At 42.9% G+C, this 20,473-nt stretch overlaps 1 protein-coding gene across 1 annotated transcript in view; it reads right to left on the bottom strand.

Moving 5' to 3' along the window:
• The window catches only part of LOC148019924 (uncharacterized), a 49,450-nt gene that overhangs the window by 5,620 nt on the left and 23,357 nt on the right, over positions 1-20,473 (bottom strand). The window contains exons 2-6 of the mRNA XM_087700137.1: positions 16,020-16,263; positions 15,747-15,896; positions 3,726-3,783; positions 3,517-3,609; positions 3,350-3,415 (exon numbers count right to left, since the gene is read on the bottom strand). Coding sequence (XP_087556263.1) covers positions 3,350-3,415; positions 3,517-3,609; positions 3,726-3,783; positions 15,747-15,896; positions 16,020-16,263 — 611 coding nt within the window. The remainder of the gene's footprint in view (positions 1-3,349; positions 3,416-3,516; positions 3,610-3,725; positions 3,784-15,746; positions 15,897-16,019; positions 16,264-20,473) is intronic.

Below are 20,473 nucleotides of genomic sequence, written 5' to 3'. Positions count from 1 at the left end.
TTGGATTCAACAAGGCTCAAGCTGTTTCGATCAAATTCAAGTGGAGGGACTAGAAAATCAATAAATTTGGAGGATTTTCCATCTCCATCAAAGCAAGTGAAGGCCAATTGACTGCTCGAATCAAGGGGCAAATCAGATTGAAGACTTGTTGGTCATTTTGGACAACAAGGCGAGTTGGAATACCGAAAGAAATTGGAAAAATCCTATTGTACATCAACTTTTTCTTCAATTAAGTTAAAGAAATACCAAAAGGGGTGTCGGTTTTAGGAGCAACAGGGTGTCCATTGTCCAAGATTATAAGTTAATTTGTATTTCTCAATTTTTTAATAAATATTACTGTTGTAACTAAGTTGTAATCAAGGAATTACCACCCATTCACAAAAGGAAGGCTAGTTTTAAAGGGCACGTATTCCTCATGAAGTTCGCCACCCATCATTTCCTCTTTTGGGATGGCTGTTTTCGGACAATCATTTCTCCCATTGATACCCAAGATCTTCAAGAACCTAGATTTGGGCCTTGAAGGTTCAACCGCAACTTGGTGACGAGACCTTCGAATTCCTTCCAACATGGAGTTAGGAAGCTAGTGGCTTCTCTCTTGAGGTGGAGTCAGGTTCTACAATTCATCCCGTCTACTATTCCTTACTACAAGTTACCTTTCAAGTGGAAATCTTGGATCTCTAGGATCTCTTCTTCTTCATCATATCTCTCTTTGCTCCTCTTTCTTCATCTCTTCTTGGGCCTAAGGGGGGAACACTTCTTCAGTTTACACACTTCATTAAGGGTTTCACAATGACAATCCCAAAAAAGGCTGTGTCCACATTTTGGCCACTTTTTCAATGGCTACCCACATAATGGTGTGCCACCCTAGACAACTTATGCATAAAAAGAGGCAATCACTTCATTCATTCTTCACTTCTACTACCCAAGCACTCTCTTTAGTCATTCTTTACCACATTCTTCAATGACCACCACTACCTTTCTTCTCTCACCAAACCCTTCCACTACCCTCACACCCCTTCAAGAGGACATTGTGGTTCATGGCTCATGGCTGCCTTCACCCTTTCTCTTCTACTTTAGCATCACGCCTTGCATTTGGGGCATCTTTCACCTAGCATCGCCATCATCTGCTTAGCGTCAGCAACCTTCTCTATCAAGCTCCACCTTCACCTACGTTTTTCAATGAAAAGATCTTTTCCTTGCCTAGGATCATCATCTCCAGCTTGGTGTCAGCGTCCTAGCCTCTCACGACAATCTCCATTACTAAGCGTCAATGATTTCATCACTCATCTACCATAGGGGCTTGTTGGGACCTACCGTTTTGTAACCTGGCTTCTCCTCCATCACCTAGTGTCAGTCGTCTATCACAAAGGCTATTAGGACCTACGTTTTTACAGCCCAACTCATACTCCATCATCCTGCGTCATCAATATCCACCTAGCGTCAACATCTAAGCTACTCTCGGATTTGCAAACTCCAACGCTCTAGGATTTGCATTTTGCTGCCCAAGTCACTCCCTGGTATCAGAGGACTGCAGTTCGCTCCCACGATAGCAGGATTGCGGTTCACTCCCTCAACAACTATCCTTCGACTTCCAATGATTACTTCGATAGTCCACTGCTTAGAGGACTATGTTTCGCTCCCTTCATTGTGCAAATTTCCCACGGGATGCTACTGCTTGATTCAGACAGGACAATGCAATTATCTTTTGAGCTTCGACTATGTTGTATCAGCTTTTCTTCTCATAGCATGATTTAGTGTATCATCACTGTGTTCTTGTGTTTCTAAGTTTCTCTTCTCTCTCAATGTTTGCCATACTTGGTAGCATACTACTTCAATCACCTCACGATATGCTACACAAGAAGACTCGCCATACAAATGAGCATATTGAAAAACAATGGGAGAAAGAGCTGTACCAATTATTCTTTGGATAGGACTAAACATGAAGCCTCTTCCAAGACCCCCACCCACCAATGCAGACTACCTCACCACAGACCTAGCATACCATTGCATCAGGCCGTTTACCATATCCCTATGTAGCCACCCCCACCTCAGCCCCTTGAGCCATTCCCATCATACTCGTTCAGGACAGAGATGGTATCAAACGCTATGGGCAAACTGCTACACAAGAAGACTCGCCATACAAATGAGCATATTGAAAAACAATGGGAGAAAGAGCTGTACCAATTATTCTTTGGATAGGACTAAACATGAAGCCTCTTCCAAGACCCCCACCCACCAATGCAGACTACCTCACCACAGACCTAGCATACCATTGCATCAGGCCGTTTACCATATCCCTATGTAGCCACCCCCACCTCAGCCCCTTGAGCCATTCCCATCATACTCGTTCAGGACAGAGATGGTATCAAACGCTATGGGCAAACTGCTACACAAGAAGACTCGCCATACAAATGAGCATATTGAAAAACAATGGGAGAAAGAGCTGTACCAATTATTCTTTGGATAGGACTAAACATGAAGCCTCTTCCAAGACCCCCACCCACCAATGCAGACTACCTCACCACAGACCTAGCATACCATTGCATCAGGTCGTTTACCATATCCCTATGTAGCCACCCCCACCTCAGCCCCTTGAGCCATTCCCATCATACTCGTTCAGGACAGAGATGGTATCAAACGCTATGGGCAAACTGCTACACAAGAAGACTCGCCATACAAATGAGCATATTGAAAAACAATGGGAGAAAGAGCTGTACCAATTATTCTTTGGATAGGACTAAACATGAAGCCTCTTCCAAGACCCCCACCCACCAATGCAGACTACCTCACCACAGACCTAGCATACCATTGCATCAGGCCGTTTACCATATCCCTATGGAGCCACCCCCACCTCAGCCCCTTGAGCCATTCCCATCAAACTCGTTCAGGACAGAGATGGTATCAAACGCTATGGGCAAACTCCAAAATTTGAAAGCAGAAGACAATGACGGTCTGGTAGCAAAGCTTTTCCCATGCACCCAAGATCTTGGCACCTTTACTAGCACACATGTTTAATCGAGGCATATTTGAGGGTTTTCGAACTACTTGAGCAGCAAACACCATTACTCCAATCTTGAATAAATGCTTTGATTATAAGCCCTGCAACTAAAGAGAAAAATTGTGCATAAATTGTACTGACAAGGAGAATATATACCTCTAGCTTTAGCTCTGAAAGGCCTGTGAAAAACCTGTTGGTCCTAATCCAGTTCCCTCCCTCCCCCCACCAACTCTCACCTTCCAAAAATTGAAAAGAATAAAAAGAACCCCTCCCTGCTCAGACCCTCTTCTCCCACACCCCTCTGCCCTTCAAAAAACCTGCATTCAAGGCCTACTAGGACTTGGAGATTACCTTCCGATTGCAGTATTGCAGCACTTTTGTCTCCTTCTGCAATATTAATGTTTGATTGCCTTTCTCCTGCACATAGTCTCATACATCACATGTAAAAGATGTTAAGTAATATGGTTGTATGACCAAAGTGAGAAGTAAAAAGAAAAAATCAGATTCCATGAAGCTACCTTCAGACTCAAGAATCTGAGCTCGTTTCCTCCTCTCAGCTTCTGCTTGCATTTCCATAGCTTGTCGGACACCAGGAGGTGGTGATATATCCTCTGCTCAAATAAACATAAACCAACATTCATGTTACCTAATATATCAAGGAATGTAAGTAAACCTAAATGCAATTAGACTTATAAAGCATCCAAGATAAGGTTAATATCGAACTTACTTATCTCATAGCGCAGGCATTGAAGACCCCACGCTGTGGCAGCTGAATTGATTGCTTCCTGACAACATACAAAATGGCAAAACCATAAAACACAAACCACTGAGCGAGGAAAGAACAAGAAACAGCAAAGATACACCAAGAGAAACAAAAACTGTGTCACAAGAAAATGCAGGAGTAAGTACATATGTTTCTGCCTTGAGGATCTATGTGTTTGTTGAATTTGGTAAAAGGGTGTGTTTTGCAGCTCAGGGGTTTCATTAAGCTGCAATATAGACAAGTGCTTTTGGTCTGCCAATCTCTCCTCCAAAAGTATATGAATTTAGTAATCAATTTGACATACTAGGAAACGGACCACTACTCCCTTTACTTTCTTCTTGTTAATGTTGTTGCAAAATTTGTATACTAAAATGGGAGTTTTTCAGAAACAAGTTTTTTGTGCCATACACATGGGCAAACATTCTGTCCACAACTTTACAGCCACTCTCCACAACTATCATACCACAGCAGCAGAGGCAGGGTTATGACACTGTGGACCATGAGGCAAGCCAACCTCAGAGATGCATCTTTGCAATCATTTTTGAAAAGGTTGCTGATGGATTCATTAGTCCAAAGGCCAAGACCAGAAACACAATAAGTTGAAGGAAGCCCAAATGTCATCTTCCTAAACAGTTGAACAACCCATCAAGATAGTTGAATAACATAGTCCAAAAAGTGCAACCTCCACCTATCTTCTTCATGACCAGTATCACTGCACCAAAAGGGCCAAAAGCTCGCCCAAAACATCTCCTTTGGAAACAGCACCTCAATCGAGGAAGTCTGCTGGGCAAACTATCAACAAAGAAATTTTCATACTCAAAGAATAAGCATAATGAGAGGAAGTAAAAAGTGTTAGTAGTCATGTGTGTCTTGTGTGGTCATCTCCTACCTATGAACCTCGATTCGAGTCACCCAAGGACATTAGGAGCTCTAACATTGTATTTGTCTGTCATTTTGTGTGTTTTAGACACTTTAGATGGAGGGCACATTAGTGCATTTCTTTTTGGCCGTTTTTGGCCTTTTTTAGGGTTTCGACCATATTTAGGCTCTTGCCACTTTTTGCCTATATATAGGTGGCCTACCCTCCCACTTTCATTATCCATCATTGATCCTTTGTGATCAGCCAACCCTCCTCATTCTCTCATCCCACAGCAACCATTTCGCACCCACACTGCCGCATAGTGCTGCATGTTGGGGCTAACTATTGCAACCTTGTACCTTCAGCCATTGCAATCGCATTGTTTCTTCTCTCTCCTACATTCCCCCTTTGTCTCCTCTCTGTGCTCACTTTCCTCTTTCCGTAGCGCACTCTCACATGGTATCAGAGCCACGCATGCGACCAAAACCAGTGGGCGACCAGGCCTGACGATTGTCGCAAGTCACGTGTGACAAGACAACAGAGCTGACCAGGCAACAGGCCAAGCTAACACATGCAACGAGACAGGTGGATTGCGGACTGCAGACAACGGGCGAAGGGGCTGACTGGGCAGATGGGGCACGTCAAAAATTTGAAAAGTTTTCTTTAATGTGCAATTTCTCTCTCCTTTCTCTATTGGGTGTTCGCATGCACAAGCATACACAACACCATTTTAGTCGAAAATCTGGGGCCTTTCCCGGATTCGAGAATTGTGATCCCGAACAGGACAATCTGACCAAGAAATTGCAAAAATTGTGCACGTTGGCCCTGAAAATTTTAGAACTTTTCTTATATCAGTGAAATTTTGCTTAGCTGAGTCAAATTTGATGACATCAATGCACATTTGGACCTGAGAAATTTGGGGCTTTTTCAAGATTTTTGCAAATTTTGCCCGTTTTATGCTCTCAGGATCATGTATTAATGCAATCGGGGCAGATTAGTCGGTAAAATTTTGGGGCTTTTGCTGAAATTTGAAAGTTTGGCGAATTTGATGTCTGAAATGTACATTGGGAACATTGCTGAAGCAATCTTCGTGCTCTAAGCAGTGAGATTTACCTCAGTTATGAGATTTTTGAAGAAATTGCAAAGAATCTTGGTGTTTTTTGTCTACCAGAAGTTGACTTGGTCACATATGTATGCAGTACACATGTTGGGCAGCTCCCATTGAGTTGATATATTGCTGAATAGTCATGTTGCAGCAGTCTTAGTGATCACTTGCAGATTTGGAATTGTTGCACATGTACTTTTGGTGATACTGTTGAAGTGGGAGTCACCTGGCACTGATGTATGCTTAGATTATATGCTGAAATTTCAGTTATACTACTAAAAGTCATCCATTTTACTCCTGTTCATGTACTTGGACTGAACCTTGCTCTCATTGACTGAAAATTTGGGCTGATATTAGCTGAATATTCAGCTCATTGTTTGCTGTCATAAATTGCAACATTGATCTTTGGCCGCATTGCTGAAAAATGGCTGCAAATGCTTCAAGCAGCAATGACACTAAATCCCTTCTTGAAATCAAGAGGTTTGATGCTACTAGTTTCGACTTGTGGAAGGACAAGATGCAAGGCATTTTGTTTCTCAAGGATTGTGATGATGCTCTTTTGAAAGTCAAGCCTACCGCTATGACAGATGAGAATTGGGCTAGACTCAACAAGGTCATTGCATACATTAAAATGGTTGTATCTGATGATGTACTTACAAACATTAAGCATCTTGATACAACTTATGCCATATGGCAAAAGTTGATGGACACCTATGAAAATACAACTCTAGTAAATCAAGTGCATCTCATGCGCAAGCTTGTAAACATGGAGTTGGATGAGTCTAAGCCAACATCGGAGCATTTAAGTGCTTTCACAAGGATTTTAAGCCAGTTGCAAGACTCTAGTTTGTAACCCTTCAATGATAAATGGAAGAATATTTTCTTGTTGATAGCGTTGCTTAATAGCTGGGAGTCTCTAGTTGTTTCATTGAGCAACAACTCTGATTTAACCTTCGATGGTGTTTGGGGCTCTATTCTCAATGAGAAGATTAGAAGAAAGTCCACTAGAGAAAGTAGTGGTTCAACCTATCATCTTAGAGGTAAGCCAAAAAGGCTAATGCAAAAAATAAAGGCAAAAGCAAGAGTAAAAGCAAGGGCAAACAACAAGATGTTACTTACTATAAATGTAGATGTAAAGGGCATAAAAAGCCTAATTGTCGCTACTACAAGAAAGGGCAAGAAAGAAAGAAACAAAAAGGAAAGAAAAAGAAGGATGCCAAGAAAGATGATGACAACTCTCTCTCAAAAGAAGTTGCAAAGCCAAATGTTGCATCTAGTGTGGTCATTGAAGAGCTCTCTGAGACTGGAGAGATACTTGTTGCAGCCTCATGTAATGATGTAAATGTTATGGCAGCAGTAGGTGATATGCACATCACTAAAAAGGAGGTAATTGATGCGTTACTTTCAACTCATGATGGGCTATCTCAATCATGGATAGTGGACAGTGATCCCTCTTTTCATGTTACTCCCTCTTTGGAGTCCTTTTCTAAATACACTGCAGGTTGCCTAGGCAAGGTTTACTTGGGCAACAATTGTGCATGTGAAATAGAGGGTGCAGGTACCATTCACTTGGCCCTTGAAAATGGTCAAGAGCTGATTTTGCAAGATGTCAAATATATACCTAGCATAAAGAAAAGTCTATTATCAGTTGGACAGCTTGATGCAAGAGGGTAGAAGGTGTCAAAAGACGACATACCAACGAGACAATATGGTTTGCGGAAAGGAACACAGAGTGAACTCGACAAACACTGAGAAGAGAAGAGAAGAGAGAAGAAACTCTGATAAATGGAATGATGAATATCTGAATCATGGAGTGAATGTGATACAAGGGATGTGAGGGCGGTGGAGAGGCTAGAGAGAAGAGGCAACGGACTGGATGAATCAGCTGTGAAGAATGAGTGACAGAGGCAGCCTATAAATAGGCAAGAGACTGTCTAGGGTGGTGCTCGGAGGGAGGGCGTCAGCTGTCTAGGGTGATGCCCCACTATGGGCGCCCAGCCCCACTGTGGGCGCCCAGTCCCTTTTTGGGGCTGTCCATTGTGAAACCCTAAACGCAAAACGCAAAACTACGGGTGAAGGGTTTCTCAACAGAAGGTCCACAAGGGCTCTATGCTGATTGTTAAAGGCATCAAAAGGAGAACTTTGTATTATTTGCATTGTAAAGCATTACCTAGCAAGTTTTTGGCTATGGCTAAAGTTCATTCATAAATGGAATTTTGGCACAAAAGGCTTAGTCATATGAGCTAGAAAGATCTTCAAGTTTTCTCCTCTATAGGTAGATTTGATATAAAAGCCTCTACTTTGTAATGATTGCATACATGGAAAACATGTGAAGTCTCCTATTAATCTGGTGTCATTAAGAAATCCAATGCTCTTAACTTAGTACATTCTGATGAATGCTCTTAACTTAGTACATTCTGATGTGTGCACTATGCCTATTAATTCACAAGGAGGTACACGATACTTTGTCACTTTTATTGATGATTTCAGTAGAAAGTCATAGATATATGTATTAAAGAGCAAAAAGGAAGTATTGGACACTTTTAAAAGGTTTCATGCTTTTGTTACCACACAGAAAGGGCTTAAGTTAAAAGCTATAAGAACGGACAATGCGGGTGAGTATGCTTCAAATGAATTCAAAAAAAAAAAATTTGAGATGCATGGCATTAAGAGGGAGCCGACATCCCCTTACAATCCTACATCAAATGGCGTGGCTCAACAATATAATCGCACACTTTATGGAAGAGTCAGATGCATATTGTCCACAGCTAATCTCCCACAACAATTCTGCGAGAGACGCTCTTAAAACTGCAATTCATGTGTGCAATCGCTCTCCCAATCGTGCATTGGAAAATGGCTTTCCTAAAGAGGTTTAATTTGGCAAACCTACTTCATATGACCATTTGCATGTCTTTGGTTGTGATGCCTTTGTGCATATTCCTATAAATCAAAGCACTAAACTAGACATCAAATCCATCAAGGGCATTTCATGGGATATGGAGATGAGGGAGAGATAGGATATAGAGTTTGGTTTACTCAAGATAGAAAGCCGAGACGTAGTATTTAATGAGGCAAAGTTGCTGAAAAATGCTACACATGCTAACCTTGACAAAAAGAATGTCAAATTTCAGCATGAACTAACAGCCATTCAACAACCACTAGCTGAAGATTCTGTCCCTTTTGATGCTGAAAAGGAGTAGCAACCTATTGTGCTACAGCCAGAAGATAATGGACAGCAAATTGATGCACGTGATGGAATAGGACAACAAGAAGAACATGCCGAAAACAGGTTACAGCAACAAGAAAATGCTGAAAATCAACCACTAGGTGATGGTATGCACATACCTGAGGATGTGACTGTCAGAAGTGGAGCAGCGGTGGAAGCATAAACATGTGCTGAAATAAACTGCTGAAACACAAGACAAAAAGAGAAAAGAAAAGAACACGATACAGATGAGAACTCAGATGTATGCACGGGAAATGGAATCCATATATCTGAACATGAGACAGTCGCATACAACAGTGAGTCACTGGCTGCGTGGGCACTGGCACTGGCTCCTCTCTCCACAGAGTCTGCAGATGGTGAAATGAAGTGACTGACTGAGGAGGAGCCACTGAGTATAAATAGGCTGAAAAAGTGGGGAGCAATAATGCTGGTCGGACAGCATTAATGCTGGCCGACTGGTGCATAAAAATGCTCCACTGGCATAAAATGCCACACCAGAAAAATACCTAAAATACCTAATAAAAATGCCCAGCCCAGATCAAGCTCAGACTCACACATGAGCTGACAAATACTCTGCTAACACCCTCTCTCAGATCATGGGTGATCTGATACAATACAATAGTACAATGAAAAGGGATCAGAAACTATACAACATAGAACCACCAAGTAGAACCATGGATACCCAAGTAGTGGGTGATCAAGCCACCACCAAGGTGCCTCGAAGAGAACCTGATGTCGATGTCGATCGTACCAAACACCTGAAAATAGAGAAGATCATAGCATGTCTCTGTGTCCATCACCAATGTCTCGCAGTAGCATACAAGACCATCTTGTCAAAAATGCCTCTGAACATAGGTGACCATGGATTCTCCGCCTTTGGCCAGACCACCAAAGTGTCCCCTCATGTGAGCTCCAGACGAAAGCCTCCCGCTCTCTGTCAGATGACCAGCTCATCATGAACCTAGATGTCAATCCCAACTCCAGGATTTGATTCCGCCAGACTGAAGTCGATGCGTCAGGAACGTCCCTCTCTGGAACCTGTGCACCTGTATAAAAATATAGATGAGGCGCGGCCGCCCCATCTGAACACCCGCTCACACTCCCTCTCTGGCACAAGAGAGTCGTGAGGGATGACCTCATCACCACCACTAGAAAGCAGCCGAGGAAGGGGCCACCAAGCCCTTCCCGCAATCCAAAGAAGAGGATCCCTTCCGCGCCTTGGACTTCACCTTGGTCGGAGGATCGGAGTCGGAGGCTGATGAAGGAGAGGACTCATCGGTAGAGTCAGCATCCCGCTTCGTCTTCTGCTCCTTCTTCCTGGAAACCGCTAACTTCTTGCAGTCCTTCCGCAAATGTCCCTTCTTGCCACAGTGGTAACACTGGGCCTTCGACTTCTTCTTTCCGTCACCCCTCTCTGAAGCTACATAAGCCTCACCTCCATAATGTGCCAGAAGCCGCCCCTGTAATCTCAAGGATGCCTCATGCTCAAGAAGCATCGAGGTCATATGTAACTTATCATCAGTGGAAGTGTACGGAGGAGCCATATGGAGAGGATAAGAAGAGAAGCAGAGAAGAGATGGAATTTAGAGAGGAAACACAGCCAAAACACAAGCACAGACTACCGAAAATGAGAGTTCACATGCAATAGAACCCAAAATCTGATCGATAGAAGACAAAATCTGCTGCAGAAAGTCAAAAAATCAGTCAAAAACTGCCAAAAACAGCAAAAACGGCCTGAAGTAACAATCACCCAGCCATGAGAGATGCTGAATCAGCAAAACGCAGGCTGTAAACTGGAGAAAAACAGGTAGAAAACTGTCGCCAGCAGCTGCAGATGAAAAACGCAGGCAGCAGAGGGTGCGTAGGCAGCAGAGGGTGCAGAGGCAGCAGGCGATGGCAAAACTGCAAAAAACGCAGGCTGAAAACAGCCCCAAAACAGGTCGCCTGGCTGCGACAGCAGTCGTCTGATCAGCAGGGGTACAAAACAGTCCTGAAATCAGCAAGAAAACACAGCAGAAACACAAATCCTGAAAACTGATACCATGTCAGAAGTGGAGCAGCGGTGGAAGCATAAACATGTGCTGAAATAAACTGCTGAAACACAAGACAAAAAGAGAAAAGAAAAGAACACGATACAGATGAGAACTCAGATGTATGCACGGGAAATGGAATCCATATATCTGAACATGAGACAGTCGCATACAACAGTGAGTCACTGGCTGCGTGGGCATTGGCACTGGCTCCTCTCTCCACAGAGTCTGCAGATGGTGAAATGAAGTGACTGACTGAGGAGGAGCCACTGAGTATAAATAGGCTGAAAAAGTGGGGAGCAATAATGCTGGTCGGACAGCATTAATGCTGGCCGACTGGTGCATAAAAATGCTCCACTGGCATAAAATGCCACACCAGAAAAATACCTAAAATACCTAATAAAAATGCCCAGCCCAGATCAAGCTCAGACTCACACATGAGCTGACAAATACTCTGCTAACACTGACCCATTGCCTATCAATACAGACGATTGGGTAAGAAGGTCTACACGTATCAAAAGGCAACCACAAAGGTTTCAACCATCTTTGGATTGCATTTTATTGATTGATGAAGGTGAGCCTCTAACAATTAGAGAGGCACAATCATGTGAAAACAAGAGAAAGTGGGAGCTTGCTATGCAGGAAGAGATGAAGTCTCTGTATGCAAATAACACATGGAAGCTTGTATCTTTGCCCAAGGATAGGAAAGCTATTCCTAATAAATGGGTTTATAAGGTGAAATATATTGATGGGAAGCCCAAATACAAGGCACATTTGGTTGCTAAGGGCTATACACAGAAGGAAGGCATAGACTTCCAAGAGGTTTTTTCATTGGTGATGAAGATGACTACGCTCCATGTTTTGTTTACTCTCACTGCATCCTTGGATTTAGAATTGGATCAGATGGATGTGAATACTACTTTTCTTCATGGTGACCTTGATGAAGAGATGTACATGAAATAGCCCAAAGGTTTTGCTATTCCAAGGAAAGAGCATTTAGTTTGTAAGCTGAAACACAGCTTAATAGCTTATATGGGCTGAAGCAAGTCCCCCATACAGTGGTATAAAAATTTTGATACTTTAATGCTCAGCCATGGATTCAAATGCAGTCATGCAAATCATTGCTTATACACTAAAAAAGCTAATGATGGAAGTCTTATTGTGCTGGTCTTATATGTGGACAACATGCTGATTGCAAGAAAGCATAAGAGTACTTTATATGCTCTTAAAAGGCAGCTAAGTTCAGCCTTCTCAATGAAAGATTTGGGAGCAGCTGAACACATTTTGGGCATGCATATTAAAAGAGATAGAGAGCAGCACTTGTTTCTCTCACAAGATAAGTACATCAGCAAAGTACTTGACAGATTTAATATGGCTGATGCTAAGCCTCTTGGTGTGCCTTTACCGCCATATACAAGACAAGTGTTTATGCTATGGAAAGGGTACACTAGAGTTGCAAGGATTCTATGATTCGGACATGGCAGGAGATCTTAACACTAGAAAATCTACCAATGGATATGTCTTTACTTTGGCTGGTGGGGCTATTTGTTGGTGTTCAAGGTTGCAAAAAATTGCAGCATTGAGTACTACAGAGACTGAATATTTCAGCCACAGAAGCTTCTAAGGAAGCTATTTGGCTTGGCTGTTTGATCAAGGATTTTGGTCTTTCTTCACGTACTCCAGTGCTTGGTTGTGATAGCCAAGGCGTAGTATATCTGGCTAAGAATGCCATGTTTCATGCACGTACCAAACAAATAGATGTTCGGTATCACTTCATTGGACAGGTCTTGGATGATGGTCTTGTCACACTAACTAAGGTCAAAACCCAAGATAACCCTACATATGTTCACACTAAAAGCCTTGCAAAGGCTCAACATGAACATTGCATTTGATTAGTGGGAGTTGGATACCTTAAAGGTACCACTTCAGGCTTTTAAGTGGGAGGTTGTTGGGTGTAAAGTCCCTTCAGGTGTAAACTCCCATTAACTCCCGTGTGTATAAACTTACAAGTGTGAACACACTTGCTCTCAGATCTCAGCTCTATCCCTGCCCATTCCTGTCTCATACTCCATAGCACTCTGGCACAACACTTTGTATTTTATTTCAAGAGTTTTTGGGCTATTTAAAGCCACTCTTTGGTTCTCAGTCAGTCATCAATTGATCATGTATCAAGGTCATCCTTACGTGACAACAGCAAGGACGTGAGTGATGAGTCAAGAGCATGAGTAAGGGAGTTTATGGCTGATTGTGAGTCTACCCAATTCTATCCTGGACAAGGCAGCAAAACATCCCCATTTTCGGGTTCTCTTATCATCTTTGAAATGTGTAGTTAGAAGACTAGTGTATTGTAGCATGTATGATCAGCCTCTAAGACTCCCATCTGTACTATTGCTACACTTGAAGTATTTGTGGGTGGCATGTACATCAATTGGACATAAAGACTGATTTCTTGAATGGGAAATTATGTTGAGGAGCTCTATGTTGTTGAGCATGTATGTCATGTTCATGTCAAAAAAATGGTACAGCAATAGAAGCACAGACAAGTGCTGAAATAAACTGTTGAATACAAGATAAAAGAGAGAAAATAGAACACTACAAAAGAAGAGAACTCAAAGATGTGCTCGGGAAATGGAATCCATATACCAAACACAAGAATGACGTGTACAACAATGAGTCTCTAGCTCCTAGGCACTCGCAACGGCCACCACCAAGGTCTCTGGCTACAACAAACCACCAAAGAAACCATAGATACCCGAGCAGTGGGTGATCAAGCCACCACCAATGTGCCTTAGAGAGGACCTAATATCGATGTTGATTGTACCAGCTCCTAAAAATAGAGAAGAGTCATAACAAATCTCTGTGTCTATCAACAATGTCTCACAGTAGCATACAAGACCATCCTGTCAAAAATGCCTTTCAACATATGTACCCATGGATTCCCCGCCAAGACCGCCAAAGTGTCCCCTCATGTGAGCTCAAGACTAGGAGCCAAGCCCACTCTCTATCAAATAACCAGCTCATCATGAACCTAGATGTCAATCCTAGCTCTAAGATTTGAACATGCCAAGCTTCAATCGATATGTCAAGGACATCGCTTCCTGAAACCTATGCACCTGCATACATGTATAGACGAGACTCGGCTACCCCACTCACCGCCCTTTCACACTTCCTCTCTAGCACCGGAGAGTCGTGAGGGATGACGGCATCACCTGGACTAGAGAGCAACAAAGAAAGGGACAATCAAGCCCTTCTCTCAATCTAAAGAAGTGGACCCCTTTCGCGCCTTGGACTTCTCCTTGACTGGAGGATTAGGTCGGAGTCTAAGAAAGAGAATGACTCATCAAAGGAGTCCGCATCTTGCTTCGCCTTCATCTCCTTCTTTCGTGAGGCTACTAACTCCTTGCAGTTCTTCAACAACAAGTGGCCCTTCTTACCACAATGATAACACTAGGCCTTAAAAGCCTCAATGGAACGTCTATAATGAGATGGAAGCCTCCCCTATAAACACAAAGATGCCTCAGGCTCGAGCAGTATCAAGGACATATGTGTAAAGCTCATAGATATAAAGGATATCTACACCCTCAAAGCATTCGCCACTCCATCAAACTCCGAGGGGAGCTTATACAGTATCATTCCTATAAGATGTGCCTCTGGAAGAGTGGACTACATGTATTGAAGCTGGTTCTATAACTGTGTAACACAAAGCTAAAAGGACTGAATGGTGTCCTTCAGCTCAAACTTCATCTACTAAAGCTGTCCATAAAGGGTCATTGCATGCATGGTGAAAGGTGCCTCATACAACATCTGAAGCTTCAACCATATTTCTGGGAATGTGTTGCAAGAGGTAACCGCCATTAGAACTTCTTTAGAAATACACTGAAGCAATGAAGAATATACACATGTATCATCCGAATCCCATGTAAGCCCAACTTCCTCATGGTTGTCCGCATCAAAATCTTCGAGAAGAAAGAATTGTGGGTGGATGAAATGCTTTCAACTGAAGTAAATGAGCAGCATATTGCAGCTTGTAGAGTTTATTTGCAGCACTCTCTATGTTTGCAGCATGGGAGAGGATTTGATTATCTTGATATATTTTGTGGGTGGATGAAATGCTTTCAACTGAAGTAAATGATCAGCATATTGCAGCTTGTAGAGTTTATTTGCAGCACTCTTAATGTTTTCCATGATTTGCCATGTGGAGAGACATTAACCACAAGGTTGTGCTGCCATTGACATGTTGCAGACCTAAGCTTCATATTTGTACAAAGGCCTTTCCTGCATCCATCAGCTAGATTTCCTTCTCCACTAATTTCTTGATCATTGGAAGGTATAAAGTATGTTGAATATACTAGTCCCTTGCATGGTCACAACTAGACCCTCAAACTAAACATTACTTGCAAATAATATATTTTTCTAGAGCATACAAGAATTGACATTTTTATATGATTTCATCATTCTTAACATCGAACTCTTTGGATCATTTTGACAAGTGCGGATAAACTCCCTGCAGCTCAGTTTGTATTTCACACTGTTTTTTATTCTGTAGCTCTACTGCCCAAAAAAGAAAAAACAGTGATTATCATAGGCAAACATATGAGCTAGCAACATGACCATCCTCTAGCATAAGCACATAATCAGAGGATGAGGCTTGTTGACACTAAAGCATCAGTACATTACTGTAAGAAGAACTCTGGAAATAACTTGCATATCTACACAAAGGACTGCTAAGACACACTGTCCAGGAAGTTGGGTCATGTATTCATACCACAATTTTCTCATTTAAAGTATCCCTTTCTTCAAATGTTTTATCCAAGGTGATTTTACCGAGCTCGCTTCTCATCGTAGTTTGAGCAAGTTGAATTACAGCATATAGTGCATTCTCAACACCATAAGATGCTTTGAATGGATCTACTATCTGCAAATTATCAGAGATGCATGCAAAATCAAGAGTAAGTTTTGCCCAGTGATATGTAAAGGAACCACTCATCACCCTCTTCTGTCATTTGAAAAATCAATCACACATATTTAGGAGACTAACCTTCACATAAAGAACTCCATCAATCGAAATGCTGACATTATCCTTTGTGATTGCACTTTGATCAGGTATTGTGATTGCTTCCTCCTTGAGAGAATGAACATATGCAATACGATCAACAAATGGGATTAAAATATGGATTCCTGGATCCAGTGTCTTCACATATTTCCCAAACCGCTCTATGACAAAGGCAGTTTTTTCTGGAACAATGCGTATTCCCCAATTCGTTGGCGTTGGCATCACAAGCCTTCATGAATTAGCCCAAGAAAAAAATTTCAAACTTAGACCTCAATATAGAATAGCAAAGGAACCAAATGTGATAAACGCAGAAATGTGTAACACAGAGAAGAATAGGAACAAAGTAGTGCAGTCCTCAAATCAAAATCTCTGATAATCTACACATGGAAACATGCAAAATATCACCATACTCATGCAGCTGTATATATTCAGATAAATCTGATAGAGCTCACATCACAAGGTTCTTGCAGAGATGTGCAGACTTAAATCTATAACCTATACTTGCAACACATCTGACCCCAAAACACATCTGCCAGAAACTCCTCACAGCTGGTGTCCTACATATTTACCAGACTGGTCCACTAACAGCAACAAAAACCACAAACCTGATTGCTATGTAGCTCTGTAATACTGATTCAGATAAAGCAACTTAAATAATGTACACTCCACAAGGCCAGACTGGTCCACTAACAGCAACAAAAACCACAAACCTGATTGCTATGTAGCTCTGTAATACTGATTCAGATCAAGCAACTTAAATAATGTACACTCCACAAGGCTCCGTACTATATACCAACATCCTAGAAAAAATGCAACTTAATGTTATGATAATTAGCCAAACCCAACTGATTTATTTGGCACAGGTTCTCTTTTCAGCTAAAAGAGTGCATATAGTTTAACTTTTTAGTATTTAGAACATGAGACAACTATAAAATCTTCCATCAAGATTGCAGAGGCATAACAAACAAGAGCTCAAGAAGAAGAATGAGGAATGACTACAGTTGAGCTAAAACATGCATTACTTGCTGTTCTTAAACAGCCCCAAAACAAACTAAAAAATGCTTTTTTAGAGTAAAACCCTAAAATGGGGAACGGTTCGAGAGAGTTTAGAGGAAACCCTAATTTTTGGGGCGCCTTTCCACATCTATAAATAGACAAGCTGCCCCCATTCAGCCTCATTCCGTCTTTGCAGGTTTCTCACTCCACGGGCAGATTTCAGCCATCAGCATCCTCCCACATGGCTTTCCAACCCTCGAGACTGTTGCCACTGCATCCGTGTTTGCTCCTGCTGCTAGCGCCTTCATCCATGCTGACGTCAGCTGCTGGCGACATCATCATCTACTGCGATCTGATCATCCAGTCATCGCCAACCACATCAGACATTGTTTCAGCCTACTGTTTACAGCAAACTGTGCACAGTTTCTAGCCTCCGATCGGTGGTACACTGCTGCATTTACCAGTTTCCAGCCTCCAGACCGCTGCGTTTTGATGACCAGCCTACTGCCATTCACTATTCAGCACTCCTACACTCCGACTAGTGGTCATAGACTTGGGATCCGTCTCCGATGGATGTCACACTCCGACATTGCTCTGCCCTTGAGCACACTGTACACTCTTACATTCATTTACAGCATTCATTCACTTCAGAGTTGTGTTCTCTCTCCCCCTTCTTCTATTTGTGTTTGAGTTTCTATGTTTGAGTTGAGTTTTGCCCTCTGTGTTTGTGTCTATCTCTTTGTGTTTCTGCCGTGGTTGTACACTCTGTGTGTCCTTGGTGCAAACCCTAGCAATTTTCTTCACATGGTTTCAAAGCCGGCACTCTTGTAAAGAGTATCCTGCGGATATTGTGGAGAGCTAGTCTTTGTGCGAGGCACACAATACGACTCGTAACCAAATCACAATATGCCAGACACCTTCTTCTACAGTTCAGCTTCTCCATCATTGGAGGCCCTAAGATGGCATTATGGACTCCATGAGAAGGATGGCACTCCACCTTCACCAAATTTCACTAACATGACAAAGGAGGACTTTGAGGAGTACTATCACAACAAGTACAGTGATGTTTACACCCCTCCCACCAGTTTTGCTACCACATTCGAACCAGTTGGTGAGGCTAGCCACCTCTCCGATCATGGAGGACATATGGCATTCGGAACGTCTGGCGATCCATCTTCATCATCTCAGCCAGGTCCAATGTCAGGTTTGTACAATTCTTTTGTGTTGCACGAATCAAAACCCCCGCATGTTTCTTCTTTTGAGGTACAGGATCCAGATGGCTTTGCGAGTATGAACTTCAATAGAGGGGGCTCACGAAGCAGACGGAATTCAGGCACATCTACAGCTTCAGTTTCATTTGAGCATATCACACACACTTCTCACTTCCCTCCCATCCCACCCTCTTCTATATCACACTTGATCACCTCTCATCATCTTTCCTAAACCTTGGCTTACACTCCACATCTGCATCACACACCCTAGGGGTTGGATCTTCCATCTCCGCTCCTAGCACCTTTTCCTTCTCCACCCCATTCTCTACCTCTTTGCACCATGGTACTTCGTTAGGGAGAATACCACCCTTTAACACAGTGCCTCTCACCTTTCACCAAAGGAGCACACCCATAACTCCTCGATCGACTGTGATGGTAATCCCCCTCACTATCCCAAGCTTCACATCTCACATGACCACTGAAATGCAGGGGTTTCTATCCTCAACTTATGATGCGTCTTCACACTCTCCATGGGTTACACCTACGCACAGATTCCCATCTTCTAAGTTTTGCTCCCCGTGTTCACATCCCATCTCCTTGGGTTTCTCATGTGGCTACCATGCCCATGCCTAGTCAGTCCATCCCTACCTATGGATCCACCTTGCACACTACCCGCATGCTTGGTGGGCACTCTGGGACCCATTCCCAACTGTACTCCACTCCCCCATCCTATCCACACTACACTTTTTCACACTATCCATCTCCGAGCACTACCACTCTTGTTGCAACGGCCAAGAATGCCTTCACGGACAAGACACATTTTATCAAGTCAAATTTCACCACTTGGTTTAATTTCATGCAACAAGTGCTTGAGTCTCAAGGTCTTTGGGACCTCGTCATTGGTCTAGAGCCTATGCCGAACCCTCGACTAGCTCACCCTAACTACATCCATCAATGGAGAGCCAGCAGTGCCACAGCCAATGTTGAGCTGATGCACAAATTGCTTCGTGAGTTTCACTCTCACTTGCAGCACTTCCCGCTCGCGTCAGAGCGTTGGAGTCACCTTCTCGACCGCTATGCGGCTCGTGATCGTACTCAGCGCATCAATCTTGACTTTGAGCTTCAAGAGTTCTCCATTAAGGAAGGGGATGATCTGAAAGTCAAGCTAGCTGAATATAGGCGGTCACTTGCCGAGTTCGCCACTACTGGCTCTCCAAAGTCAGATGACGATCAGGTTACATTCTTCTTGAATAAGTTGCCCGAAAAGTACTTTAATTTCATTCCACACATCATCTTCCAACTTAGATTGCCAACCTTCTACGAGTTTGAGAACCAGTTCTTGCGTTGCATGAGGCTGCATGATCAAGTCCACAAGAAATCCTCATCCCAGTCTTATTCATAGCAAAGGGGGTTGGTTGCCTCTTCTTCGGGAGGGAAAACCACCAGTGGCAAGAACTCGCAAGATGTGAAGGCAAGCCAATCAAAGGGTGACTTCTCTTCCTCAAATGGGACCAAAGAATCTAGACCTATCTGGCAACAACTCCGTAAGAAAAACCGATTTTGCACACATTGCCAGAGAGCAGGCCATGTGAACGAGGAGTGTCACTCCAAGGCCCAAGAGCTTCCACCTAAAAAGCCTCAACACACCACTACACAGTCTAGTGGGGCTACACCTTCTGCTCCTGCTTCATCTACTCCTTTAGCACCCATTGTTGCTACAATACATGTGGCTCAAGTATAACCTTAGCAGCCCATCTCTTTCACTATCCTTCAGGGATTGGCTGATTGGTCTGTAAGTTTTAATCCCGTTGCACTTCATGCATCTATCTCACCTTCCTCCCCACCTCGTCAAGTGTTCCCTTGGCAAAGCCCTGCTATTGGACATACGAGATGGTGGCCACCTTCTTAGAGTCGCATGTCTCTAGGTCCTTTCGGATACCCTAGGTCAGTCTAGGATTCATTTTTCGCACTCTTAGAGTCGGGCCCACACACACATACACATTCATTGCATTTCTTTTGAGTTAGATTTTCTTTCTGTTATGTTTTACTTTAGAGCATCTCACCACTAACCTTTGTGTTTGCATATTCTTATCTCTTTTGCAGGGTTTTGTCTTTCAGTGTTGGGCTAACTTGCAGATTGCTTTGATCCTACCTGGGCTAGAGACGTGGGGATGCGCACCGTTCCTTTCATGGTTTCATCATCCTGAGAGTGCTTACTCTTCTTCCAACATG

This window comes from Lygodium microphyllum, chromosome 19, assembly GCF_053477565.2.
Source record: "Lygodium microphyllum isolate KBCC chromosome 19, Lygodium_microphyllum_v1.1.10, whole genome shotgun sequence".
Lineage (NCBI taxonomy): Eukaryota > Viridiplantae > Streptophyta > Polypodiopsida > Schizaeales > Lygodiaceae > Lygodium > Lygodium microphyllum.
This window is presented reverse-complemented; position numbering and strand designations above follow the sequence as displayed.